At 36.5% G+C, this 22,831-nt stretch overlaps 1 protein-coding gene across 5 annotated transcripts in view; it reads right to left on the bottom strand.

Annotated features, from left to right (window-relative positions):
* Positions 1-22,831, bottom strand: part of LOC306810341 (uncharacterized protein) — a 217,606-nt gene that overhangs the window by 50,897 nt on the left and 143,878 nt on the right. For 2 of the 5 annotated variants that reach the window (XM_079322823.1, XR_013776439.1), the window contains one exon: positions 10,403-10,455. In XM_079322823.1, coding sequence (XP_079178949.1) covers positions 10,403-10,455 — 53 coding nt within the window. Of the gene's footprint in view, positions 1-10,402; positions 10,456-16,975; positions 17,094-20,460; positions 20,574-22,831 lie in introns of those variants that run through there. The other 3 variants (XR_013776436.1, XR_013776437.1, XR_013776438.1) reach the window with 3 other exon arrangements.

Raw genomic sequence — 22,831 nt, 5'->3', positions numbered from 1 at the left:
ACAAAAATACACCAGAAATGCAGAGAGTTTTTTAAATATCATAAAACTCAGTTTAAATTTGATAGAAAAAGTCCCTTCAATGGTTTAATATGCTTCTAATTCATAGTTTTCTAGCTAGTGCTTATTTACAGAGACCTCTCAACACAACTGCTTATATATTTTCAGCTTCTTTTTTTTTCTGGGCACTGAATATAGTTTTATTTTTGTGGGGTTTTGGGGGTGAAATTAATTTGTGTTTTTTTGTTTGTTTGTTTTGTTTGGTTATGGTTTTGGTTTATTGAGGTTTTTGTTTGTTTCGTTGTTTTTTTTTTTTTTTTCTATTTTATTATTTATTTTTATTTTTTAGCTTAATTGCATTTGCTTAGTCTCCCTATAAATCTTTCTTTGAGTATATTCTGATTGAGGTCTGGGTACCTCTGCAGCACCACTTAGTGAGAACACAATGTCACAGGTTTCCAGGTACAACAACCCTTTCTGGGCACAGGAGCATTTTCCAAAGGAAAGGGGCTCCAAAACTCCATCCACCTTGGGAATAGTCCCACAGAAGAGTTAAAAGAATACTACACTCTGAAAATATTGTTCCTTTCCAAATGAAACATTGAGTTGATTAAAATCCAAGAGTTGAAAATTCTGGCGTTTTCTGTAGGTTGCAATACCTTCAAACAGTCTGTCAGACATTTCTGAACTTCTCTTGAAACAGATACCAACCTCCCTGGATCAAACATCAATCTCTTGATAGCCTAAACTTCCAAAAGTCTTTGCTGTGTTTGCCAGCACATGTCAATGTGCCTTCATTCACCCAATTAGATATCATTTTCATTACTGCTGTTTCCTCCTCTCATTTAGTATTTACACATGCAGAATATTTTAATATTTAAGCAAGTTTTCACATTTTTCCTACTCCTCCTTCCCCTAAGCCTTCAGGTCTCATCCTGCAGAGTGCTAAGCAACAATCCCATAGTGTAAAGCACCACCAGTTATTATAATGATAAGAGCAGTATAATAACCTATGTGGAATAAAGTAAATCATTGTTCATTCTGATCTTTGCTCCCAATTTGGATTTTTGTGCTTTGAAGGAACTTATTTCCTGGAAGAACATCTATGATGCAGTATTCAAATGACAGCATCATTAACAGAAATTATTTTCCTCTGCATAATCAAGTCTATTATATTGATAAAAACTGCTAAGAATATTTGTCATTCAAACATTTAATCACTCAAATACCTACTCTTTATTCTATTACAAGGTGCAGTTTTTCTGTTTGTTATTGCTAAAAATGTTGTTTGCAGGGAAAAAATATATTGCTCCATAATCATGTGGTCTGTATTTCATAGTTACTCATTGTTAAAATGCTTTATTTGGATTAGAGAGGTCCATTTGCTCTTCTTACTTCTGTTTATCTTTTCTTGTTGGAATATAATTTAATCTAAATATTTTCTTCCTCCTTTTTGCTCTTCTCTCTTTAGAACAACAAATGTACTTGATGATCTAGATTTCTATTAGATTTTAGCATTGCCTGATATCAGCCCCTAAAGACTCCTACTTTTTCATTGGAGTACAAAACAAGAAATCTCAGTATATATATAATATTTATTCATATTCTTTGAAATAAGATAATAGATTATAAACGTTAAACTAAGTAATAATATTTTATTGATATCCTACATGTAGACACCTATTAAATTTTTACATAAGTGCAATAAAATTAAATAAATATTCCATAGATGTTTGCACAGAGTAGTAAGCAGGTTTGTGAGCAGTACCTTTTTAACAAATTTTGATAGAGAAACATTAGAAAATGTAATGCTCCACATAATATACTTTTTCAGTTCAGAGATAAAATTCAATCACTTTAAGTGTGTAAAAGGATATTTATCCTGCTGAAAATGAAAATCCTAATATATCTAACCATGATATTGCTGGTGATATTTTAATAATATTGTCATTACAACTACATGCTTATTACTTATAGTCTGTTGTTTAATTGAAGTTTCCAAGAAAGACTTCTCCACGCCAGTAGATTCCTTAATTCAAATCAATGTGGTATTTTTAAACTTTTATATATATAAGAGGGTATTGAATTTCCTAGAATTTCCATGTGAACAGAACATGAACAATATTCCTCAGTACTTCACAATAAAAATAGCTTAACAAATGGGAGGAAAGAAATGTGAACATTCAGGGCACAGGTACACTGCTATTAATGGGAAGCATTGTTCAGAAAAATAAAACACTGACTGTCACATCCTACCAAGATTCTACAAATGCTGTGATTGTTTGCAAACTTTGGCAAATCATTTGCTTAAGTTGTGTGGAATTCTGGCATTTTAAGCCAGGTGTTCAGAACAGTTCATAAACAAAAATGAACAGGAACTATGTTTGTGTGAGACTGGATGGGGTGGGGAGTAAGAAGTCATGGCCTAAACCTGAGCACCCAGAATTGCTACTTATTTTCCAAATTGAGTGACACTATCATATGTATAAATGTAACTCTGAAGTGGGAGTACAAGCAGAACTCAGAATGAGCCATTAAGTTTGTTTTTTTCCCCCATATGCTGCTTAGGGGCAAAACATAGTAGTGCTGTATGCTAGAAAAAGCAAAAACAATTCAGAATCTGCTCCATAGGAACAAAAAGTTACTAAAAATATGTATTTTTGGTACTGCTTGAAGTGTATAATCTGTTGTTAAAGTGCTGAGCACAATATAAATGCAGATTGTGCTAGATTCTACTAACCAAAAAGCCTAGTCACAGCGTTATGACAGCTTTATGACATTTAACCATCATAGCATGTGAAAACATGGAAGAGATGGCAGGTGGGAGGAAGTACTTGATATTCAAGAGAAAATATTAATGGATGTGTCTAAAATGTAACTCCTTTTTAACATGTCATGCTTAGGAATATTTGCATAATATTATCCTTTAAATTGCAGTGTGTACATATTAATTTCACAGTGTCACTCCCAATAAGTCTGGCATCTGTACATTCAATGGGCCCAGTCTAGCACACTTGCATCTCTTTATCACAGACATTTGGAGTCTCAGTTTAACAAGTGATTCAAAAGCAAGACAACCCAGACAGGAATGAAGATTTTGGGGAAAATTTGAAAGCCCCCTAACATATCATGTTCTAGGAAACCATGTCTTGCCATGTGAAGAGTTGTTCCAAGCTACCTTCTGCCCCTTCCTCAAATATATTGTTTCTTAAATTACTCTTCTTCCTCTGGATAACACCTGCTATCTAAGTACTCAAATTCCCAAGTCTGTCTCAACTTGCAGAAGAGGTGAGAAAGAAAAGAGTACAAAACAGTTTAAAAATAGAACTGGGAAGCTTAAAAAAAAACCCAAATCAAAAACCTCAGTGATGAAGAACAATAAAACAAAGCACAATGTTCCATATCTGCCCTTAGTGCTTGGTGTTACATAGTGCCATTTTTACCTCTTCCATTCTGCACTCTCCACTTTTCCCTAGGAAGTAAATCATTAGATGCATGTGAAATGTGGCTATATTTTTTTTCTCTCCAGTTTTAAAAATATTATCCTTTTTATTCACAGAATGAGTCAGGCTGGAAGGGACCTGTGGGTCATCTGATCTCAGCTCCCTGCTCAAGCAGGATCATCCCAGAGCACACGGCACAGGATTGTGTCCAGACAGTTCAATGCTCCATAGAAATAGGCAAAAAAAACCCCCAAAAACCCCAGAGTTGTATGTGTCTGATCTCTTAAACAATCTGAACAAAGTATTCCCTTCTAGATGTTGGCAATTTGGGTTTTAGTTTGATACCTGTTTGGTGCAGGTACACACTGGAATTTAAAGGATAATATTATGCAAATATTCCTAAACATGACACAGTGGGAAGCAGGAATTGTACCACAGATCCTGTAAGCCCAGGCTGGCAATTCCATTATGTTTTTTTTGTATTACATGCCACACCTTAAAGGCAAAACTACCCTGAAAATATTTAAGGTTTCTACTCTGTTTACTCTTAACAGCTTGAAGAGAACATTGCAGCCAGTGAGACTCAAGACACAAATATAAATACGAATTTGAGCATCATCATTTTCTAGCAGGTCCCTGACACCTTAGGTCTTCAGGGGACACATGGGGAGCAGATTTAGAGCTGTAAATCTGCCATTCACTGGCTCTCATATGTTTTCCTTTGTAACATAAGCAACTTCCTCAGAACTTAATTTCCTCACAGTGCAGTTTCTATTCAAGAACTAGATCTGCCTGCTAAAAAAGCACTTTGTTTTGTTTTAAAACCATTGTAAGCTAATAGGATACAAAATCTTGGGGTCATATTAACATCTTAAAAGAAAATTGGCAGAAAAGCCTCTATAATCTCACTATTTAATTTATTATAGCTGTTGGTCTTTCCAACAGGGCAGTTGCAAAAAGACTGGAAAATATTTTAACTCATTTTTATCAAGCCATCCCTCTTCATCCTTTCTAGAATTTTCTTCCTTATTGTTTACTTAATTTCATTCAAGTAGATCAGAAAACAAAGTTGTCAGTACTGTGTAGAAACTATCCCCAGTGAGGGTCAGAAAAATTAAACTGTTGAGATATCACAAGAAAATTGTAGAACAGCTTTCCATGTTCACTATATATAATGAAAATTAAGCAAAAACATCTTCAGACATAAAAGTTGCAATAATAAAAATAGCATCCTGAAGATACCAGTTTAAACTACAAAATAATACTGCAAGTATATTTAGATGAAATTTCCCTTAAATGTTCCAGGAAAAACTACTTAAAACTAAGCCTTTGGACATATGACAATTTTTAAGATGCTGTAAAAATGAAGCAAGTCAGTATCTCATCCAGTTATTCATTTTGAGAAAATGCCAAAGCCACAATAGTTATATCTCTACTGTTCCAAGATGAGGCTTGTAGCTCTCAGCTCGTGTAACTTCTGACATTCTGCTGCCTGGAGATACTTGAGGGGGAAAAAATCACATACACTATCCTATTTTTACATGTCTGACTAATTTCTAAAAGTAGATTGAAAGCTCAACAGAATAAAATCAATGAGATGTTTCTGCTGAAATCTTAACACTTCAGGTAACCAATAATTTATGTTTCATTTGCTGCTTCCTTATGAAAATAAGAAAATATAGAATGATGAAAAAAGGCATAACAATTGCCTTAAAATTTGCTTTACATTTATTTAAATGGTATGAAATTATTTTTTCAGACTTTCTTCTCCTTGTAGTGATTGTAACAATATTGCATAGATGATGGCATTAAAAAACAAAACAAAACAAAACAAAACAAAACAAAACAAAACAAAACAAAAAAAAAACCCACCCATATTTTTGAGTCTTGGCTATTCTTTTTTTTATAAACACTGTTTGAAGTCTGAATTTAGAATGAGTCTTTGAAAATATCCTCTCTAACTACTAAAGCTACAAAGTTAAAGAGAGCATGAAAGGAAGAGTTCTTTCATACTTGCACCCAACTGATGAAACATTAATGAAATTATCAAACTTTGCAAGATTGATGGCAGGAGAAAAAGAATTGCTGAGTTTGTTGAGAGCCTGACCCTGCAAGTGGCCTCCTGTCCTCATGCAAAGATCTGTCAAAATCTGCCTTTCCTGAAAACAAGGGCTTGCTCTGTCTGGATGTAGCTCCAAGAGCAGAGCCCATATATGAGTGCACTTTGTATGGAACTCTGCATATGGAATATTAAAAACATTTGAATTGGTTAGTTAGCTTAAGGCTCTATGGTTAGGCTTTTTCAGGTCTACAGATGTAGCCCAAAAAGTGACACCATGTATTCCACATCCATCAGAACCTATCACTCCAAGGCTTGTATTTAATTTCAAATATTTTCCTTTAGGAAAGGAAAGTGGCAGAGCTATATGAAGAGAGATGGGTTTGGATCCTGACTTCTCAGGTGTACACAGTGGGTCAGGACAACAGCCCTGATCCAGAAATAAAGGCTGGATTACCCTTCCTTAACCAGCTCCCTCCCAAGGAGTGAAGCACACATTACTTTTATTCTTCAGGGGGCTCCTCTCCCTGCCAGGGTGAGATCTGTGCAGGAGGAGCTGGGTCCACCTAAACTAAAGTTGTGTTTTTACTATGTGGATGCAAGATCTGACTCAGCACACATCAAATGGGTGAACAAAGCAAAGGGGGAATTTCAGCTGATAACTCCTGCTAGGAAAAGGGAGTTTATATAAAGGGAGTTTATACCACCCTGAAGAAAGTCACACAGGAATAGAAAAAACTTGGAGAGATTTGCCCAGTAATCCCCAGGATTTAGTATAGTTGACCAGCAGATATTGCTACATAAGAAGGGAAAATGCAAGTGAATTTAGGAATATTTAAATAAAAATACTTCAAACAAAAATATATATGAAAAGTTAATGTCAGTTCTGGGGTTTTCTATTACTGACATAAACTGAAGAGAAATAACTTCTTAGCAAACCAAAATGGAAAACCAACTAGATGTTTTTATAATCACTTGTACTAAAGTTCATATTCTTGCACAAGCTGAAAAAAACCAGCTCTTCTAACAAATTTATGTCTCTCTCAAAAATGCACATGTTCTTGTCACTGATTAAAACAAAGGGCCCAGAAGAGCAATTAGTTACTGCTGGGCACTATGAAAATAATCTCTGCAATAAGTAATTTTCAATAGTCAAAATGTTTAGCACATGAATGAAATTGCACTTTTTAAAAAATAAAAGTGCTGCCTTTTAATGGACTCTTTGCACTCATTTGGAGATTTGTGGAATTTTGAGTACAAATGCATGCAAAGCCCTAGACTTAGTGAAGAAACTACTCCTGTTTTTCTTACAGTTGTTAATTTTTCAGGGGCAAACTGAAATGATTTCATCTGTACTGATTCTGTATGAAACTCATCCCTGTGCACAGAAACAAAACACACAGTTTTATGCCATACAAGACTTCAGAATAACAGCAATATAGAAACCCCCATATGAGATGGGACCTGGGGCTAGTAAGTCCAAAATTGGGTTTCTGAGAGAGCCAGGACAGGTATTTGCAAGGAGGTTAAAGTGACACACAATTAATAGAGAACTACTGGTTTGTTCCATTCCAGCTTGTATGCCTTTTGGTTTAGTTTGTGGATGGATCTCCTTATGAATCTGAGACCTGAGTGGAGAGTAATTAGGTGAATCCTGTGGTTTTGTTCAAGTGTAACACTGGCAACCAGATTCCATTTGTGAAAACTGTGAATCCAATTTTCTCTCACAATGCCTGTTCCTTATAGTTTGTTTTGTATCTGCTAGTAATTTGATGTGCTACAATAGTCCTAACTTGCTAAAACCTCTGGGTATTTCAAAAAAGCACTGTTGGAATACAAAAACCTCTGAAAGAATTGAGACGGCTCTTATGAAATGCACTTCTAAGGTACTTTTTGCCTCAAAATAGTAATTTAGAGCTTTTATTATTTCATATAGAATCAAAATTTACTCCCTGAAATGAAAATATAAGATGCCACCAGTTGCTCAAAAGATTCAAAATGAAAACAAAAATATAAACAAGCCTTTTCCTGTTGCATTTTCTGTGTTATAGATAATTTCTGGTCCTCAATTTGTGTGCTGCATAGAAACTGTGTAATAACAATGCAACCATACTTTTAGAAGGTTTTAAAAGCCTCTGAGAATTCTAGTAGCCTGAAAAACTTTAAAATACAGCTCTTTGTCAGTGTTAATTCTTGTAAGAACTGTTGCTGATCAAATATCTATGGAAAATTCTGTTCTTGCACAGCATTGCTGCAGCAACCCAACATCTCAGTCACCAGGCAGTCATGCAGGCTCAGAGTATCCTATCCCACAAACATCACAGAACAATCATCAAAAACATGAATAATCTTTAGACTACTTGGATTCACATTTTAAGTTGGTAAAGAGATATGAAAAATGCCAAAATCAGGTTGCATTTCAATACCAGTGTTAAAGACCAGCACTGCCCTCCATGTTGAGCTGCTGATCATCACCTGTGTTCAGCCTGTTACCTCATCACAGACCTGCTCATTAGCCAGGATACAATTAATCCATGGAAATGTGCAGAACACATGCAAAGATATATTATGCTCATGGAGCAGTAGTATCAATTGTAGCTCATTTTTAAACTCCATAAAGTCTACAAGAATGGCCATTAAGGGCAAATGAACTCAGTAAGGAGAGCAAAGAGTTCAGAGAATCACAGAATCATAGGATGGGGTTTGAAAATGATCTAAAAGATCATCTTGGGCCACTTCTTGAGCTTGTCCAGTTTGTATAAAACTTTTCTGGGGATCTAATCTCTGCCTTTGAACTTGTTTTCTTGAGGAAAAAAAAGTCACTGACTGCCAGATGTATTTTATCCAGAAACATAGACCAGGCAATCTTTGAGAATGGTGGTCAAAGAAAGAGAGTATGGAAGGTGCAGGGATGAGGTAGGAAAAATAAGTTATTCACAAAATAGGAAGCTTTGATGATGAATTTGATTACACTCTTTTAATTAAATAATTAATAGGAACTGTCCTGTCAAAGACATATTTGGAGAAATCTTTCTAAATTACACTGATTTTTTGAAAAATGATTAATGACACTTAAAGAAACAGAGACTGTTAAAAAAATTAATTAGCTAATTGAGCCTTAATGATTTGTTTTCTTGGATATATCATATTGATGAATAAACCAATTATTATTTCAAATTAATAAAATAATTATAATTTCATTGCAATTTATATCTGTAAGGCAAACACCATGACAAATTCTGCAAGAGACACCTTGATACAAGAAGATCAGACAATATCACAGCCATCTTTTTGCTAGAGCTGTTAAAGTTATATTAATGGATTAATTTACTGTTGATAATTATATCTTGTGATGCTTTGACCAAATACCATAAAAAGTACAAAAATAATGAATCTTAGAGAAATGACTAATTTGGATATACCAAAGATCCAGAAAAAGAGACCACAGATGTTGGGTGTGAAATTTTTTTTGTTCATTGATAAATTGACCAAACTTTTAATATTAAATTCTTTTGAAAAGTTCTTAAGACTAACATTTGAAATCACTAGGTATTTTTAAATCAAGAAAATCACCTTTCTTGCAAAGGTGATTGCAGTCTAATTTGCAAACAAAACCCAGAAATATCACACTAAGCACCCAAAATGAAGCTCTGACTGAAGCAGATATCCATTTTTTAAAGGAACTTTAAAAAAGATATTGGGAGCAATTTGTCTAAAAAAAAAAATCAGGAGAAGATTCAAAGGGATGAAATTTCTGCTTGGTGAACTGAGACTGAGAAAGCTTTTTAAGGGTTGGCTGTACCACAGAAAAACCTGATGTAAAGAAGTTGGAATGATGAGAGGATGATCAAAGAACAGCTAATCTAAATTAAAGGGAGATTAACAGTACTGATAAAAAACTAGAGCATGAACTACTTTAACATAAAATAAGAAAAAGAATTTCAAAGAAAGACCACAGTCTTATTTACTATTTTGGCTCTATGTGGTTATTCTAGCCAGGGTTGTGATAAACCTATCAAAAAGCACAAAAAACTTTTAATCTAAGGCAAACTACATCTGTATACTGTGAACATAATATTCCTTCCAAAACAGCAACTTCATTAATTTTGTCCACATTATTCTACTAATAAAAAGAAAACATAAAAAATATCAAATTTGTGTAGACAACATTACAGCTATGCTGCATATAAATTATATTGCCCAACTCCCTCATTATGATAAAAAAGTGGTGGACAAAAAAGGTATTTTCTGCAAACTACCTACAACAGCCAGTCAAACTGAAATTCCACAGGTAAAACAGAATCCAGCCTATGAACCTGGGCACAGCAAGAGTTTAATTAGGAGCTTTACATTATTTTTTTTTGTATCAATCAAACCAGATCATTACCTGTAAGTTCATTCAATTCTGAATTGCATTTTGTTAATTTCAGGAATGGTGTTATAAATTTCCAAAGCCATCTCTACTTCCCAACAGCCCCTAGAGCATAGCTTTGCCATTCCCATGGTTTTAAAATACCATCCCTGGAATTCTCAGCAGATGGTTTTGTTTTCTGTGTAGGTAGAGGGAAATCGATAGCAAAAACAAAGTTCCACTTGTATGACTTTGATAAAAACAAAAAAGGGCATAAATATCAATGTAAAATGTGAGGAAACAAGGAGAAAAGAGAAGGGAGAGAAACAATAAAAGTTCAAACATCTGGAAAATATGGGAAATTTTCTAATTGAAATGATAGAACTCTTAAAATTTTAACTGTTTTGGTTTTGGTAGTTAAAAATTAACAAAAGCTTTTTGAACATGTTTATAATAGATTTTGCAAATTTTATCCAACAATTCAGAATACCAATCTCTCCAAATGTCTGGATTTTTTCTGAAAAAAAAATATGACTATGCATATTTGCTTACCTGGTCAGTTAAACAAAATTCACTGGCTGGAGCAGAATATATTGTAAAGAAATCTGCAAAGAGGAAAAAAGCCCTTTGTTATAATTTATCTCTCTGTCCCATATTTTGGATGAAAAATTTAGTAATGAATGATTACTTTTATATAGAAACTGGAAGCAGCACAATAATTCTAAATAAAAAGCCTCTAAAAATCTAGCAGGTCCCTGTTTGTTCAGAAGATTCCTGACTGTGTGCCAGGATTACATTTATAAACAGAACTAAACCCAACAGACATATCCGACTATGCTATTCAAAGAAAAGTTTAAGGGCATCTGTTACATAGGTGGTATCAACTTCTGTGTACTTTAATTCAAATCCAAATGTATGATTATGAAGGATACTCAGATGTTCAGATGGTAAAATATAAAAGGCATGTATTTCTCATTAAATGTCCTTTCAGGCACTGAAATATACAGTTACTTCAATTTCAATAGCATTTCAAATAAATATATATAATGTCAAAAGAACATTATTAAGACTGTTATATGATGAATATTAACATCAAAAATTGCCAAGTTTTTAGCCCTTCCTGAGCAACTTTTGCTTCTTCAATGAATATAGAATATGCCACAATTGTTAATTACTTAGTCACACAATATTTCCATGGGAACTCCTCCATGCACAAACAGACATTTAAGAAGTTCAAACACTGATATTTTGTGAAATTTCATTGACTGACTTGTGGTCTGGAGAGACATTAAACAAGTAGTATTCAAATCCTCATAGAAGAAAGTTAATAATTTTGCTGTGGTCCATATATTGTAATCATGAATGCTTTGACTGTGTTGCAAACACTGCACAACTCAAGTTCAGCAAATTCCTTTGCAGGAATAACATTGTCCCAGATGAGTTTCTCACTGCCAAGAGATCAGGCTGAAAACTGAATACTTAATTTGGATCACATGGACTCATTTTTTTCAGAGGACTCAGCATTATAACATACCTTATATATTCAAGGCCCTCAAAGATTTCAGTTGCAAACAAACACCAAGCACATTACAAATAATTTTCTTGATAAGTAAATATCTAAGAATGTGTTTGGATTGGACATAATCTTCAGAAATTCTGTTAGGAAGAAAAATATCTGCTGACCACTATCACCAGTCCAGTGCTGGAAGATGCAGATGATGCTCCTCAAGGTCAGGGAATTATCAACAGCACATTCCATCCTTTCTTCATACTGGTGTGACAGAAGGTTTTTTTGGGAGTCTTTCACCAGATATTTATGGACCCCAAAGAAATAAGCACAGTTTTAAGCCTGGAGTCTGGAAACTGAGTCTTGTAATTGGAAGTGTCAAAAACAATGTCAGCAAAAGACTCCTGAAAAGGATTATGGTGACACAGAAAGACTGATCTTTCACCTCTTTGCTAGTCATCTGAGACAGCAGTTTCTGGCATATAGAACATCATTCCATATGTGTGTATTGGCCAACATGCCTTAAATTTTTCACTAAAAGGAAAAACACTGACCATGATGCTGAGAATTTTGGAATGGACCGATAAACAGCAACATGAACAACCTGCAAACCCTGTCAAATCAGCCCAGTGTTCAGCAAACCTTAGAGAATATTTTGCTTAAATAAAGGTTTCTCTTGTTACATTAGCATCTTTCTAATGTAGACAGGCTTGTTTATCCTAATTCAGAAACTGTGATTTAGATCAAACAACTTTGAAGTGAAAGGGTCATGTCCTCAGCATTTCCTCAGCCGTCTGCCTGCTTGTGACTTTTGAGAACATTTATCTCATTTCAGAAAGACTTATTGTGTAAGTCCTGTTATGGGTTTGCACCACTGGACTGTGCATGTAACTGTAGATAAAACAGTTTCTTTGCTCAGATCTAATAGAAGGGAAACAGTTTAACAGCAAGAGAGTTTGAGCAAATCCAAAAATAGGGAAAAGATGACTGATGATGGGATAAAGGATAAAATAAACTGGTGAGTGTGCTTTTGTAAGATTTCCTGTACATAATCCTTTATTATGAGGTACTACATGAGTTTTACTATGAAAAAAAACAACCAAAAAGCCCAAATCTAAAACCAGCAGAAAACATAACCATAATCTGTTCTGTTTAAGGCCATGTTTGCATGAGAAGGACTATCATTGTGCAGTAAAGACAACAGCCTTTGCTAATGAATGTTCACCTCCCTTCTTTCCTGACAGTGTTGTTAGGTCACCAGTTGTGTCCCACCAACCCAAATCACTCATGATTAGAGACTCCAGAACCAAGATGGATGCTCCTGATCATTACATTTGTTTAGCATTAGAGAGCAAACCTAGCTTTCCTTGTTATACTGCTGGCTACTTTTGCTGCTCCTTTCGATAACAATGTGATGGGCATGAAAACTCACAAGAGCAAATGCACTCATGAGAGGTGGGATGCAATTTGCAGATTTGGCCAGGTCTCAGAACTGTGATGGGCACCCATCCCTGCTGATGCTGATGCTGGTGCCAGCACACCTGAACCAGGCAAAATCCCCAAACCTATGGCTCTGCTCTGGGAAAAAAAGAGCAGCAGCTCCACTTCCTTCATTAATTATGTCTCAGCCTCTTTCAGAACAAAAGATACTGCTCATTCCTCTTTAGTCAACTTTTCCCTGCATTGCTTAGAGAAAATAATTTTGATTCTGTACCTTCTAGTGAATCACAAACTAACTGTTATCCCCACTTGCTCTGGAGGAACAGGCATTATAAAGAGCCTGATAAAAGACAGGGTTTTTTAACTTGTGATGAGGTCCAAGCAAGAAACAAAGCAAATTTCCCTTCCAGTTCCAAGACAGAGTCATCAAATTCTTACTTTCAATTTGAGCACATATGATGTAAAAAGCATCAAGTTACAGGAACAATTATCATGCAATTCTAAAGATACAATTTTCACAATCCTTTTAGAGGAGAAGAGTGTTTTTATTCTCTTTTCATCCCTCAAACATTTAATAATAATCCTATTTTATGCGTATTAATTTTAAGTCATAACGATATTTGGAAAGGTAATGATTTCAACGGGAGTTAAGTGCTAAATATCTTTATATGGAGCCACAGCCTTCATCCTATTAAATCTCCACATTTATTGTCGGCACACAAATCATTATAACACAGGCATTACTCAAGAATGAGCTCAAAAGCAAGAGAAAAGCCCAATTAACAAGGAATTCAATGCAATTATGGAAGTTCGGAAGTTGCCTGGGGTGGTGTTTGCCTGCAAATCATTGGGGAAAGATAAAAAGGGAAGAGTTTGTTTCATCCCCACTTTCAAAGTATTATTGTCAATTCAGGTCCACATTGTTAATTTTTAAACCTGAAGTATCAGGACTTATACAAAGTCATAGGTTAGGAAGAAAGATGCCATTAACTGGGTTTCTGGGGGATCTTTATTTTGCAACACTCATCAGTGCTGGGGTTACTTTTATCAGCAGCTGGAGTTCTTGTCTATAGCTCTTGGATGTTTGTACATAATTAAACTTGATTTTCTGACCCTAGTCCTGTAGACATTAAAATCAGCTCAGCACAGCACGAACAATTCTGGAATGTGCATTATAATGCCTGAACTTCTTCCATCACAATCCACACCCATTTATGTGAAATAAGAACAGAGGCCCCACAGAAATGCACACTAGATAATTAAAGATCATTTAAAGTGTTAAAATCAACCTTATTTTATTATTACAGACTTAAGATTACTTATAAAAATGGCTTTGTACATCCTCCACCTAACCATGGATAAAAGAAATGTATCAGTTTAGATGCCTGCTTTAAAAAGTTGTAGAAACAGGCAGTATCTCAGTTGAATACCTTTGGGGTTGCATCAAGACATTTCAGGACAGCACAGATTTCAGTGCACAGTGTTTTTATGTCCTTTTTTTGTATAATACTGCAAAGGGCTTCATATACCTTCTTCCACCAGCAACACACTGGGCTGCTTACAAACACAATAACAAATTTGTCCAGTGAACTTTGAGAGCTGAAAATTCCTGCCTTTCAATATGCAACTGTTTTAACCCCTGTGTCAGCTACCCGCAGCTTTCCTGCTTGGAATTTGGTTCCTGTTCTCAGGGTGGGTTCAGATATCCCAAGATACATCACTCATGGGGTCATGTCATTTATTTTCCAGGTTTTTATCCATAGCCCTTCCCCAGAATACAACCAGTTGAACCTAACAAGTGGTCCCAGGATGCCCCCAGTGCTCCTAGGACACTGGTAGCTCTACTCAAGGAACTTACACATTTCAGGAGGAAAAGGCTAATAATACTGGAGATGATAATAAGTGTATGCAAAAATAGGGAATGAAATCCTCTGAATTTCATCAAAAGTGCTGACAATCATTGAATTTAAAGGTTTAAAAAAATTATCCTTTCTTAAAATGCATGTTTCCAGATGAACAGGATTAATCTGAAAAGACTGAGCAGTCATATTTAATTCAAAAAAACCGTGAAAAAGTCACCTACCAATGCCTCAGATACTAATAAACCTGGACAGAATAACTTTGTAGGCCCAAAAAAAGTGTTCATGTTATTTTTTATATTTCAGCTAAATACAAAGGTGTGAGAGGAACCAAACTCTCTTTCTTTCTTGCTCATGCATTTGTGCGATAAAAACCACAAACTATTTAGAGGGATTTTCATTATATGGATTTTCAAATTTCTAAAAAAAAAATATTTTGTGAATGGCTGTCTCAAATACATAATACAGAAAAACAAATCAAAGATTGTATTAAAATGAATTAGAGTTCAAGTTTTTGCAAATTAGGACTGATTAGGGAGTAAAAACTTAACTTTTCTTTCCCCAGTGAGATCTGTTCTACTTTGTAAGGCTTCAGCTCACTTCAGTTCATAAAAAAGGGGTAGAACTAGACTCAAACAATGGCTTTGCTAATTGCAGTCAGATTCCTTTAACAATACCCAAACAATGACCAATCTATAAACACAAAGCTTATATAACTATTTTCATTTTCTTAAGAGTAGTTTCACTCACCGCTACAAAAAGAAAGAGCAAAGTCTTTTAATTATTTTTTACTCTTAAAATATTTAAACTGGTATAAATTTTAATATACTTGCTAGGTGTTGAATTGCACAATAAACAGATTCTAGAAGAAAAATAGAGAAATAAAACCTCCAGTGTGTTTGGAGGAGGATTGGAAGGCACATCCACACCTCCCACTGAGTGCCAGCATCCTCTGCAGCTCACTATCTGCTGCAGCCACTTTGTGGGGCACCCAGAGCAGATCTACAGCCAGGCAACCCTCCTGGAAATACCCTCTTCATCTCCCTTCAGGAGGAAAACAGAAGATTTCTTCTTTCCTGTTGTTCCCTGTAGCTTTTCCAGGGTCCAAAGTGTCTCCCCACGGAGAAGAAACCCCTCATCCAGATGCTAGCAGGAGGCAAAAATATCCTGCTCCAGACTGGTGAGCACAAAACATTACACTGGAATAGAGGCCCACAAACTGATCTTACATACCTCACTATTGGGGCAGAGCAACACCATTAAACCATACACCAGAAAACATAAAGCACATCCTGCTCAGCCCTGGCTTATTATATTAGCATTTCTTTTTTGATTAAAAAAAAATTTTAAAAAAATTTTAAAAAAAGCAGAACAGTAAGCACTATATTAGTTATTTATCTAGTAGAATAACTTGGTTAAGATTTTTGGCATTATTTCAGTTGAGCTTTGTAATTTGTCTTGTAACATTTTTTAATATACCACATGAATGGAAGTTGAATTTCAAAGAACAGAAAAGCCACAAGTTACATAACAATGGCTGCAAAGTGGAATTTTTTAAAATTCATAATAGGTATAATTAACTCGATAGAAAATAATCACATTATGCTTCAGTGCATCTTTAAAATGTTCCAGATGTTTTATGCTTTCAATACTTCATTTGTATTTACTTAAATCCTTCTTAAACAAGGTTTGCAGAGGAACAGTGTAGGGCTGACAGCTAAACACCAAATTGCTTGTTCTTTCACTAGTGTGACTAAACAGGAGAAATTTAGATTCTGTTTGCTGCTCACCCCCTCAAACAAACCAAATAAAAACCTCAGCTAGCAAATCTATCTGAATACAGGAGGTGAGATGGGATGACATGTCACTCTGTACTTTTGTTTGTTTCCTATGAAACTGAATGATCTTAGCAGAGCAAAGAAAAGCACAAAACAAGGGAAAAAAACCTCTAATCCCTGAGATTCTTGAAAATTTCATCTTCCAAATCCAGTCAGTTGCTCTCTGTACTTACACTTTATCCTAAAGATTATTCTCCATCTTAAAATTTTAATTGTTCTTAGTAAAACCCCAGCTCATCTTTCCCGGTTCAGCTCCGGTATTCCCGCCGCTTTCCCTTTTGTTGACTGCCTCATCTCCCAGTACTTTTCCACACGAGTCACATCCCCCACCCGTGACTATTTTTACACCAGGAGCCTGTTGTCTCCGTGGCCCAGCACTTACTGTGGGTGCAGTTTGTGCTGTCCTGAGCGAGGCAGGGCTGTGGCTCCGTGGCCCAGCCTGGCTGCCTCTCCCCTGGGGCCCGGCGCAGGCAGCTGGAGTGTGGAATTTACAGCACCGCCGTGACCTCTGCCTTTAACCTTGAGAGAGCTCTGTTATCTCTGCAGCACCCTTCTTCCCTCTGCTAAAACAGACAGATTTCCCTGCAGAGGTTTTCCAGCTGGAGAGAAGTGTTTCAATAATTATTCTTCTTCTGGCTGTTCTAATATAGAAATATTCTCATGCAAAATGTTTTTCTTTGCTGCAAACTCTAGGTCTTCTGATTTCTGATCCTTCTGCAATGTCCTCCTCTGCACAACTTCATCCACAATATCAGTGTTTCACTAGTTAAATACAATAAATAGACATAAATATTTCAGTAGCTGCTACTGTTAGTCTCTCAATCTTTTCCAACATATTTTCCCTCTCCTTTTCCAACTCCCCAATTATGTTTTGAGAGATAGAGTCTACCAGAAGAAAAATCCTTCTGTTGTTATATCATGTTGCCTGATTCTCTTCCCTTTTTTGTCCCTGTATGCCTGACTTCCAAAAAGAAGCATCCATTCTAGAAATATTGCCTCTTAGAAAGTACTTGCCTGTGTTTCTCCTCCACATCCTCCTCTCTCAACGGAGAATTTCTTAAGAGTTTTCTCTCATTCCCTGGCATCTCCTTGGACCAAGCAATTCAATAACTTTCTACTTAGGTCATGTCCAGCCACAGCTCAAAGAACTGCCTTCCACCAAGAAGTGTCTCCTGCTTCTTACACAGGAGCAGTTCAGTGCATTGCTGATATTTCCATCCTCTAAGGTGCACTGGGCCTCTGTCTTCCAAGATATTAATGAATCCTTGCATGGATACAGTATATACACATTCCAGCCTAAACTGTGCTTTGAGGTACTTAGACAAGCTTCATTACTGAATAAGCCAAGCACTTAACAAGCTTTAGGTATTTATGCCAACAACAGCCCTGTAAGAGATCCCTATTTTTACCTGATGGGGAACTGAGGTATAGGAAAACTACTTATGCTACTTAACATTGGGATATCTGTGATAACTCAGGAACCACAACTAAGTCTCTGATAACCCAGACCAGAATGCCAATCTAAAGACCCTTCCTCCCACTTCCTGAGTGATAAGGGTTCAGCAAATCTCATGTATGTAGATTTTCTCCTGCTGCCCTTGGAGTGTTCTGTGCATAGATGAGCTATCTTGGCTGGCTTGCAGGCAAAAATACACCTTTAGACAGAAACTGGTTAGCCAGTAGAATTTTGTTGTGTGCAGCATTTTTTAGTCTTTCATACAAAAATTGATGTCCCTATAGCTATTAACATATGCAGTTAAAGAAAAGCAAAACAAAACAAAAAAACCCAAACCAGAACAAAGGATTATTTTAATAAAGAAACATGCTGTGCGTGGTTTGTGTACAGAATTCCAAAGCAGCTCTGAAATCCATGCCATTCTCAGTACCATCTTATTACTTCTTAATTCCTTGGGAAATTACATCCCATCTTACCATACTGTACAACACCCTTTGACAAAGCTTTCATCAAATATGGAGCAAAAAAAAAAAAAAAAATTCTAAACATTGCTGCATTCAGGACAGTGATACCCACTTAATTTACTGAAGACTGGGAATTTCTCCCTGCACCTGAGTCTGTTTAAATGAGATAGCTCCACTATATCATGAAGAAATACTGCCTACATAGAGATAGCAGCCAGAGGTAGCCACTATGACTTTGCCAGTACAACTCCTCAGATACAGAGTTATTACATATTATTATCTCTATCAGACAGGTAAGTGCTGAAGTGAGGGAAAGAGACAGGAAAATGAAAAGGTGAAGGCAAACACAGCTTGTAAATCATGGGTCTAATGCAGACGAAATCATAAATAAAAATGATTTCCAGTGAACCAGTAAGACTTCAGGAGATAAAATGTTTTCCTTCCTCATTAAACAAAATTTCTGTTTCCTAGCACTAAAACTGTAAAGCTTCTATATGGAAGTTTATATGAACTTCAAAACAAAACAAATATTCTTTCTAAATGGGATATCTGCTTTGTTGATATTAAATACTTGCCACATCTCATGTACTGAGCTAGTCAGTTTTAGAGTATTGTTTATTCTCCAAGTTCTCAAGGTAAGATGAAAATAAAACCTAACAACAGGGAGTCTTTTTAAACACTGCATCTATATTGATTATTTGGTACTGTTCCCATAACAAAGCATGGTTTGTGCACAGTTGAAGCATCTCTTATCTAGTTAATTTTATCATTTATAACCTACTAAGCAATATCAAGAATGTTGAAAATATCATCTTAAAATTATATCACAGGAATGGGAAGAAATGGCCAGTTTTGCTCCAGGGAAGAAATAACTGTGTTCCTAACTAATTTAATATGATCATGACTCTGTTTTGTATAAAAGGAGAAATATTACTGTAATGATCAAGAGGAAGTTTTGAGATCCATTAACTTCTATAAATACTATAGCAGCAAATATTCTTTATAAAAATCTATAGGAGCACCACTGCTGCACTGCTGGAGACATGTTATACTTTTATAATGTACAGACAAGTCAGTTCTACTAATATATGTTATCCCTTTTTTTCCATGTCCATTTATAATAGATCTAGATAAAATTGCCCAACTTATGGATGTGTCCCAAGCTGCAACTTTTAAACTGGACAACACTGAATCAAAAGAGAAAAAAAACCCAACCAACTGACTAAACATTTAAAACAAGGCCCTGTATGCTGTGAAGTCAGGCACCATCTTAAACCATAACAAGACCATGGGTGAGCGTATGGCACTCTCAAGTACCAACACAATAAAATATATCTAGTTTGATATATCTTGCAGATGGCAGTATTTTCCCACAGCAAGGAGATCTTGGCAAGGAAGCACAGAAAACAATAAAATCTGAAGCTTTTAGAATTGGAATTTCAGAAACTGGCCTCCATATTTGAGAGTAGTCTGGAAGTAAAGCCTTTAATTTCCTCTGTAGCTGTTGCCAAGAACACAGAACACCTTGAAAGGAGGAGATGAATGAAGTGGGTTGTGGAAGGTAAGGATTTGCAGCAGGATGCTCTAGTGTTGTCCCATGGCAGGGAAGACACTGAAGCTGGCTTTTTTGCAAAAATGCCAGACTACTGAAAGTAAATTTAATTACTAATCCCCCCTCAATACATTTGCACAGGCTAGTGCTCTAGGGTACTCTGCCTTGCAGCACTCACAAAATCCTTGTAGAAGTATAGTTGCATCTTTGTGACTTACCATTAGTTTTCCATGATTCCTATTTATCTACAAAACCACCTTATCAGAGGCAAGGAAAAGGAAAGATTATATGACTCAAAACTAGCACCAAGAAAATGCTGAACTTCAGTCAGCAGAAGCCTCTCCTTCCAGTGTGGCCCAAAGGTTGCTGCTCACCCCTTAAAAAAATTCTTGCCTTCTGTATCTTGATCCTTTTTTCCTCTGCATCTTCATCTTTTGTTCACTGGGGTTTGGGGCTGCAGGGGCAAAGCCAGGGGCAAGAGCTGCCAGGACAGTGTGGTGCCAATCCCTCTCTAGCCCCTTCCTGCAGTCCCAGTGAAGTCCATGTGGGTTAGTGGTTACTCACTCCTCTGCCAGTAGGATTTACTCCTAATGCTTTCCCTCTCCTCCTGGAGGAGAGGAGCCAGAAGTCTCATCTGGCCTGCATCTGCACCACTTTGCCTCATCTTCCTCCCAGGAGAACTGATAAAACCCCACACGATGCCTGAGAGATTCCCACTTTGCAGTCTCTTGCTGAAAGCAGAATTTACCATCTAGAAGGAAAAGCAACTGTGCACAGAACACTTTGTGGTTTGGTGGGCAAGGCTCCTGGCAAATATAGGAGCCAGTCCTCCAGCCTTCTGTGGTCTTCCTTGCAGCACTCCTTGACATACTGACTAAAAGCTGCTGTAGCCTGTAAGATACCACAAGATAAACTCCAAAAATACTGTAGGATTTAAAAACAGGGAAAAAAACATATGCATATCTCTGCACATGTGAGGCAGTACACAAACAAGTGGGGAAAACAAACCTCATAAGAGCTTCCAAAGTTTTGTTTCATTTTTATTTACTGGTGAAAGAAAAAACACTGCGCTATCATTAAGAGGAAGGTCTTTGGTTTGTGTTCTCCAAAAGGTTCAGTAGTCCTTTGATTAAATAGGACTGGGAATCACTACTATAAAGCAGAGAACCTCCCGAGTTAATTAGATCTGCACTGCACACCAACTCAATCGAAAGGAGTTATTGCTCTTCAACCCATTCTTTAATGTGGGGTTTTTTTATTCCTTTTAAAAATGTTGAGAGACTGAAAGAATGTTTTATAACTATCATTCTGCTGCTGGTAGTGGAAATACTTTGTCAAGAAAAGCTCTGGAAGCTGTGTTGGGAGATAGTCTTTCCTATAAGATACGCATTTACTGAGGAAAATATTTTTGAAAGCCAGCTTGTCACATTACAGCATTTTTCTTTTTCCTTGACCATTTTATTTTCAAATGAAATTGTTCAAATTATCTCATCAGCTGATGGTTTTTTCTTTTTTAATATATTTTTCGTTTATATCTAATTTTTTATTCAATTTCCTACCTCCTGAAACAGTAAACATTACTGTTATCATAAGCAAGTAGCCTGTTATCATCCACAAGCAATCTAGTCTCACTTTCTTTGACATGTTCCAGATTAAGGAAGAAAGCCAAAGGTTAAAATGAAGTTGTGAAACAATGGACTTTACATCTCAATTTTACCCTACTCGAGCTCTTCCCTTGGACACATCCTGTAGATCCTTCCAAGGAAACCTGCCCACAAGGCAGATGAGCCAAGCCACAATGAGCAGGGTGGTGCACATCACACACTGAGAGATGCAGGTAACAAAGGGAAAACTGCTATTTTTTTTTTTTTGCTACACAATATGAAGGTCTACCTTAAAATCTGCCCAGAGCTCATCAGAGATGGCTGAAATTCCAATAATTTCTCCAGTGAATTGCTCAATACCTTTTTCCTCAATCTGCAGTAGATGAGAGCTTTCTTAAAAAATGAGCAAGCATGACTCATTTTTATGACCAATGCACCATTCGCAAAATGCTTTCCAACCAGATTGCAGTTCAAATAAGACATGTGTATTGTTGCAAAACAAAATATGCTGGCTGAACAGAATGTATTCATCTATATTAGTTTTTCTTTCTAAATCCAGCACACTGGGAGCTAAATTAATCTGCTGAGTGCTAAATTCATCTACTGAGAGCTACTGTAGATCCAGGGAAATGTTTTGAGTGCCGTAGCAAACAAGTCTCCCTCACTCAGGAGCCCTCTGTGGGCTGTTGGTGTTTTAACCATTTTGTCTGCTTCCAAGCAAGGGAGCAGCTGATAGATGAGGGAAATGCTCATTGATTTGCAGGGGCACAGCACAGCCAATCAGCCCTAGAGCGAGGCACAAGCACAGATCTCTCCAACTATGCATATTTATATGCAGCTGTCGTACCTCCAAGTCTCCAGTGAATACCAAGTGCTTGTGTGGCCACCAAGACACACAATGCTACCCTGCAGCCTGCTCTCACTGCCTGTGGTAGAGGGAGATGGAACAGACAGAAACACATTTCATTTTCCCTGGCTTGGCTACCCCAGAAAATGATATGCCTAATACAAATATGCTGTAGCTGTATAAATTCTTAACCCAGAGGCATTTTCAAAGGGCTGGAGGAAGCAAGCATCTTGCAAGAGTGTATTTTCAGTAGGGTAGGCTGAGCTACAACAATGGAGTAACAGAGACCAGTGTCCTTCCAACAGTGCCAAAAAACTCCGTGGTACTGAGGTGAGGGTAAGGGAAAGAGCCTTCCCTGGTGTGCAGCACTGATGCACGGGCAGCACCCAGAGATGTGTCTGTGACTGGGACTCC

Source organism: Erithacus rubecula (genome assembly GCF_903797595.1).
Source record: "Erithacus rubecula genome assembly, chromosome: 1".
NCBI classification, from domain to species: domain Eukaryota; kingdom Metazoa; phylum Chordata; class Aves; order Passeriformes; family Muscicapidae; genus Erithacus; species Erithacus rubecula.
The sequence above is the reverse complement of the archived record's forward strand: the minus strand, read 5'-3'. Positions and strand labels throughout refer to the sequence as shown.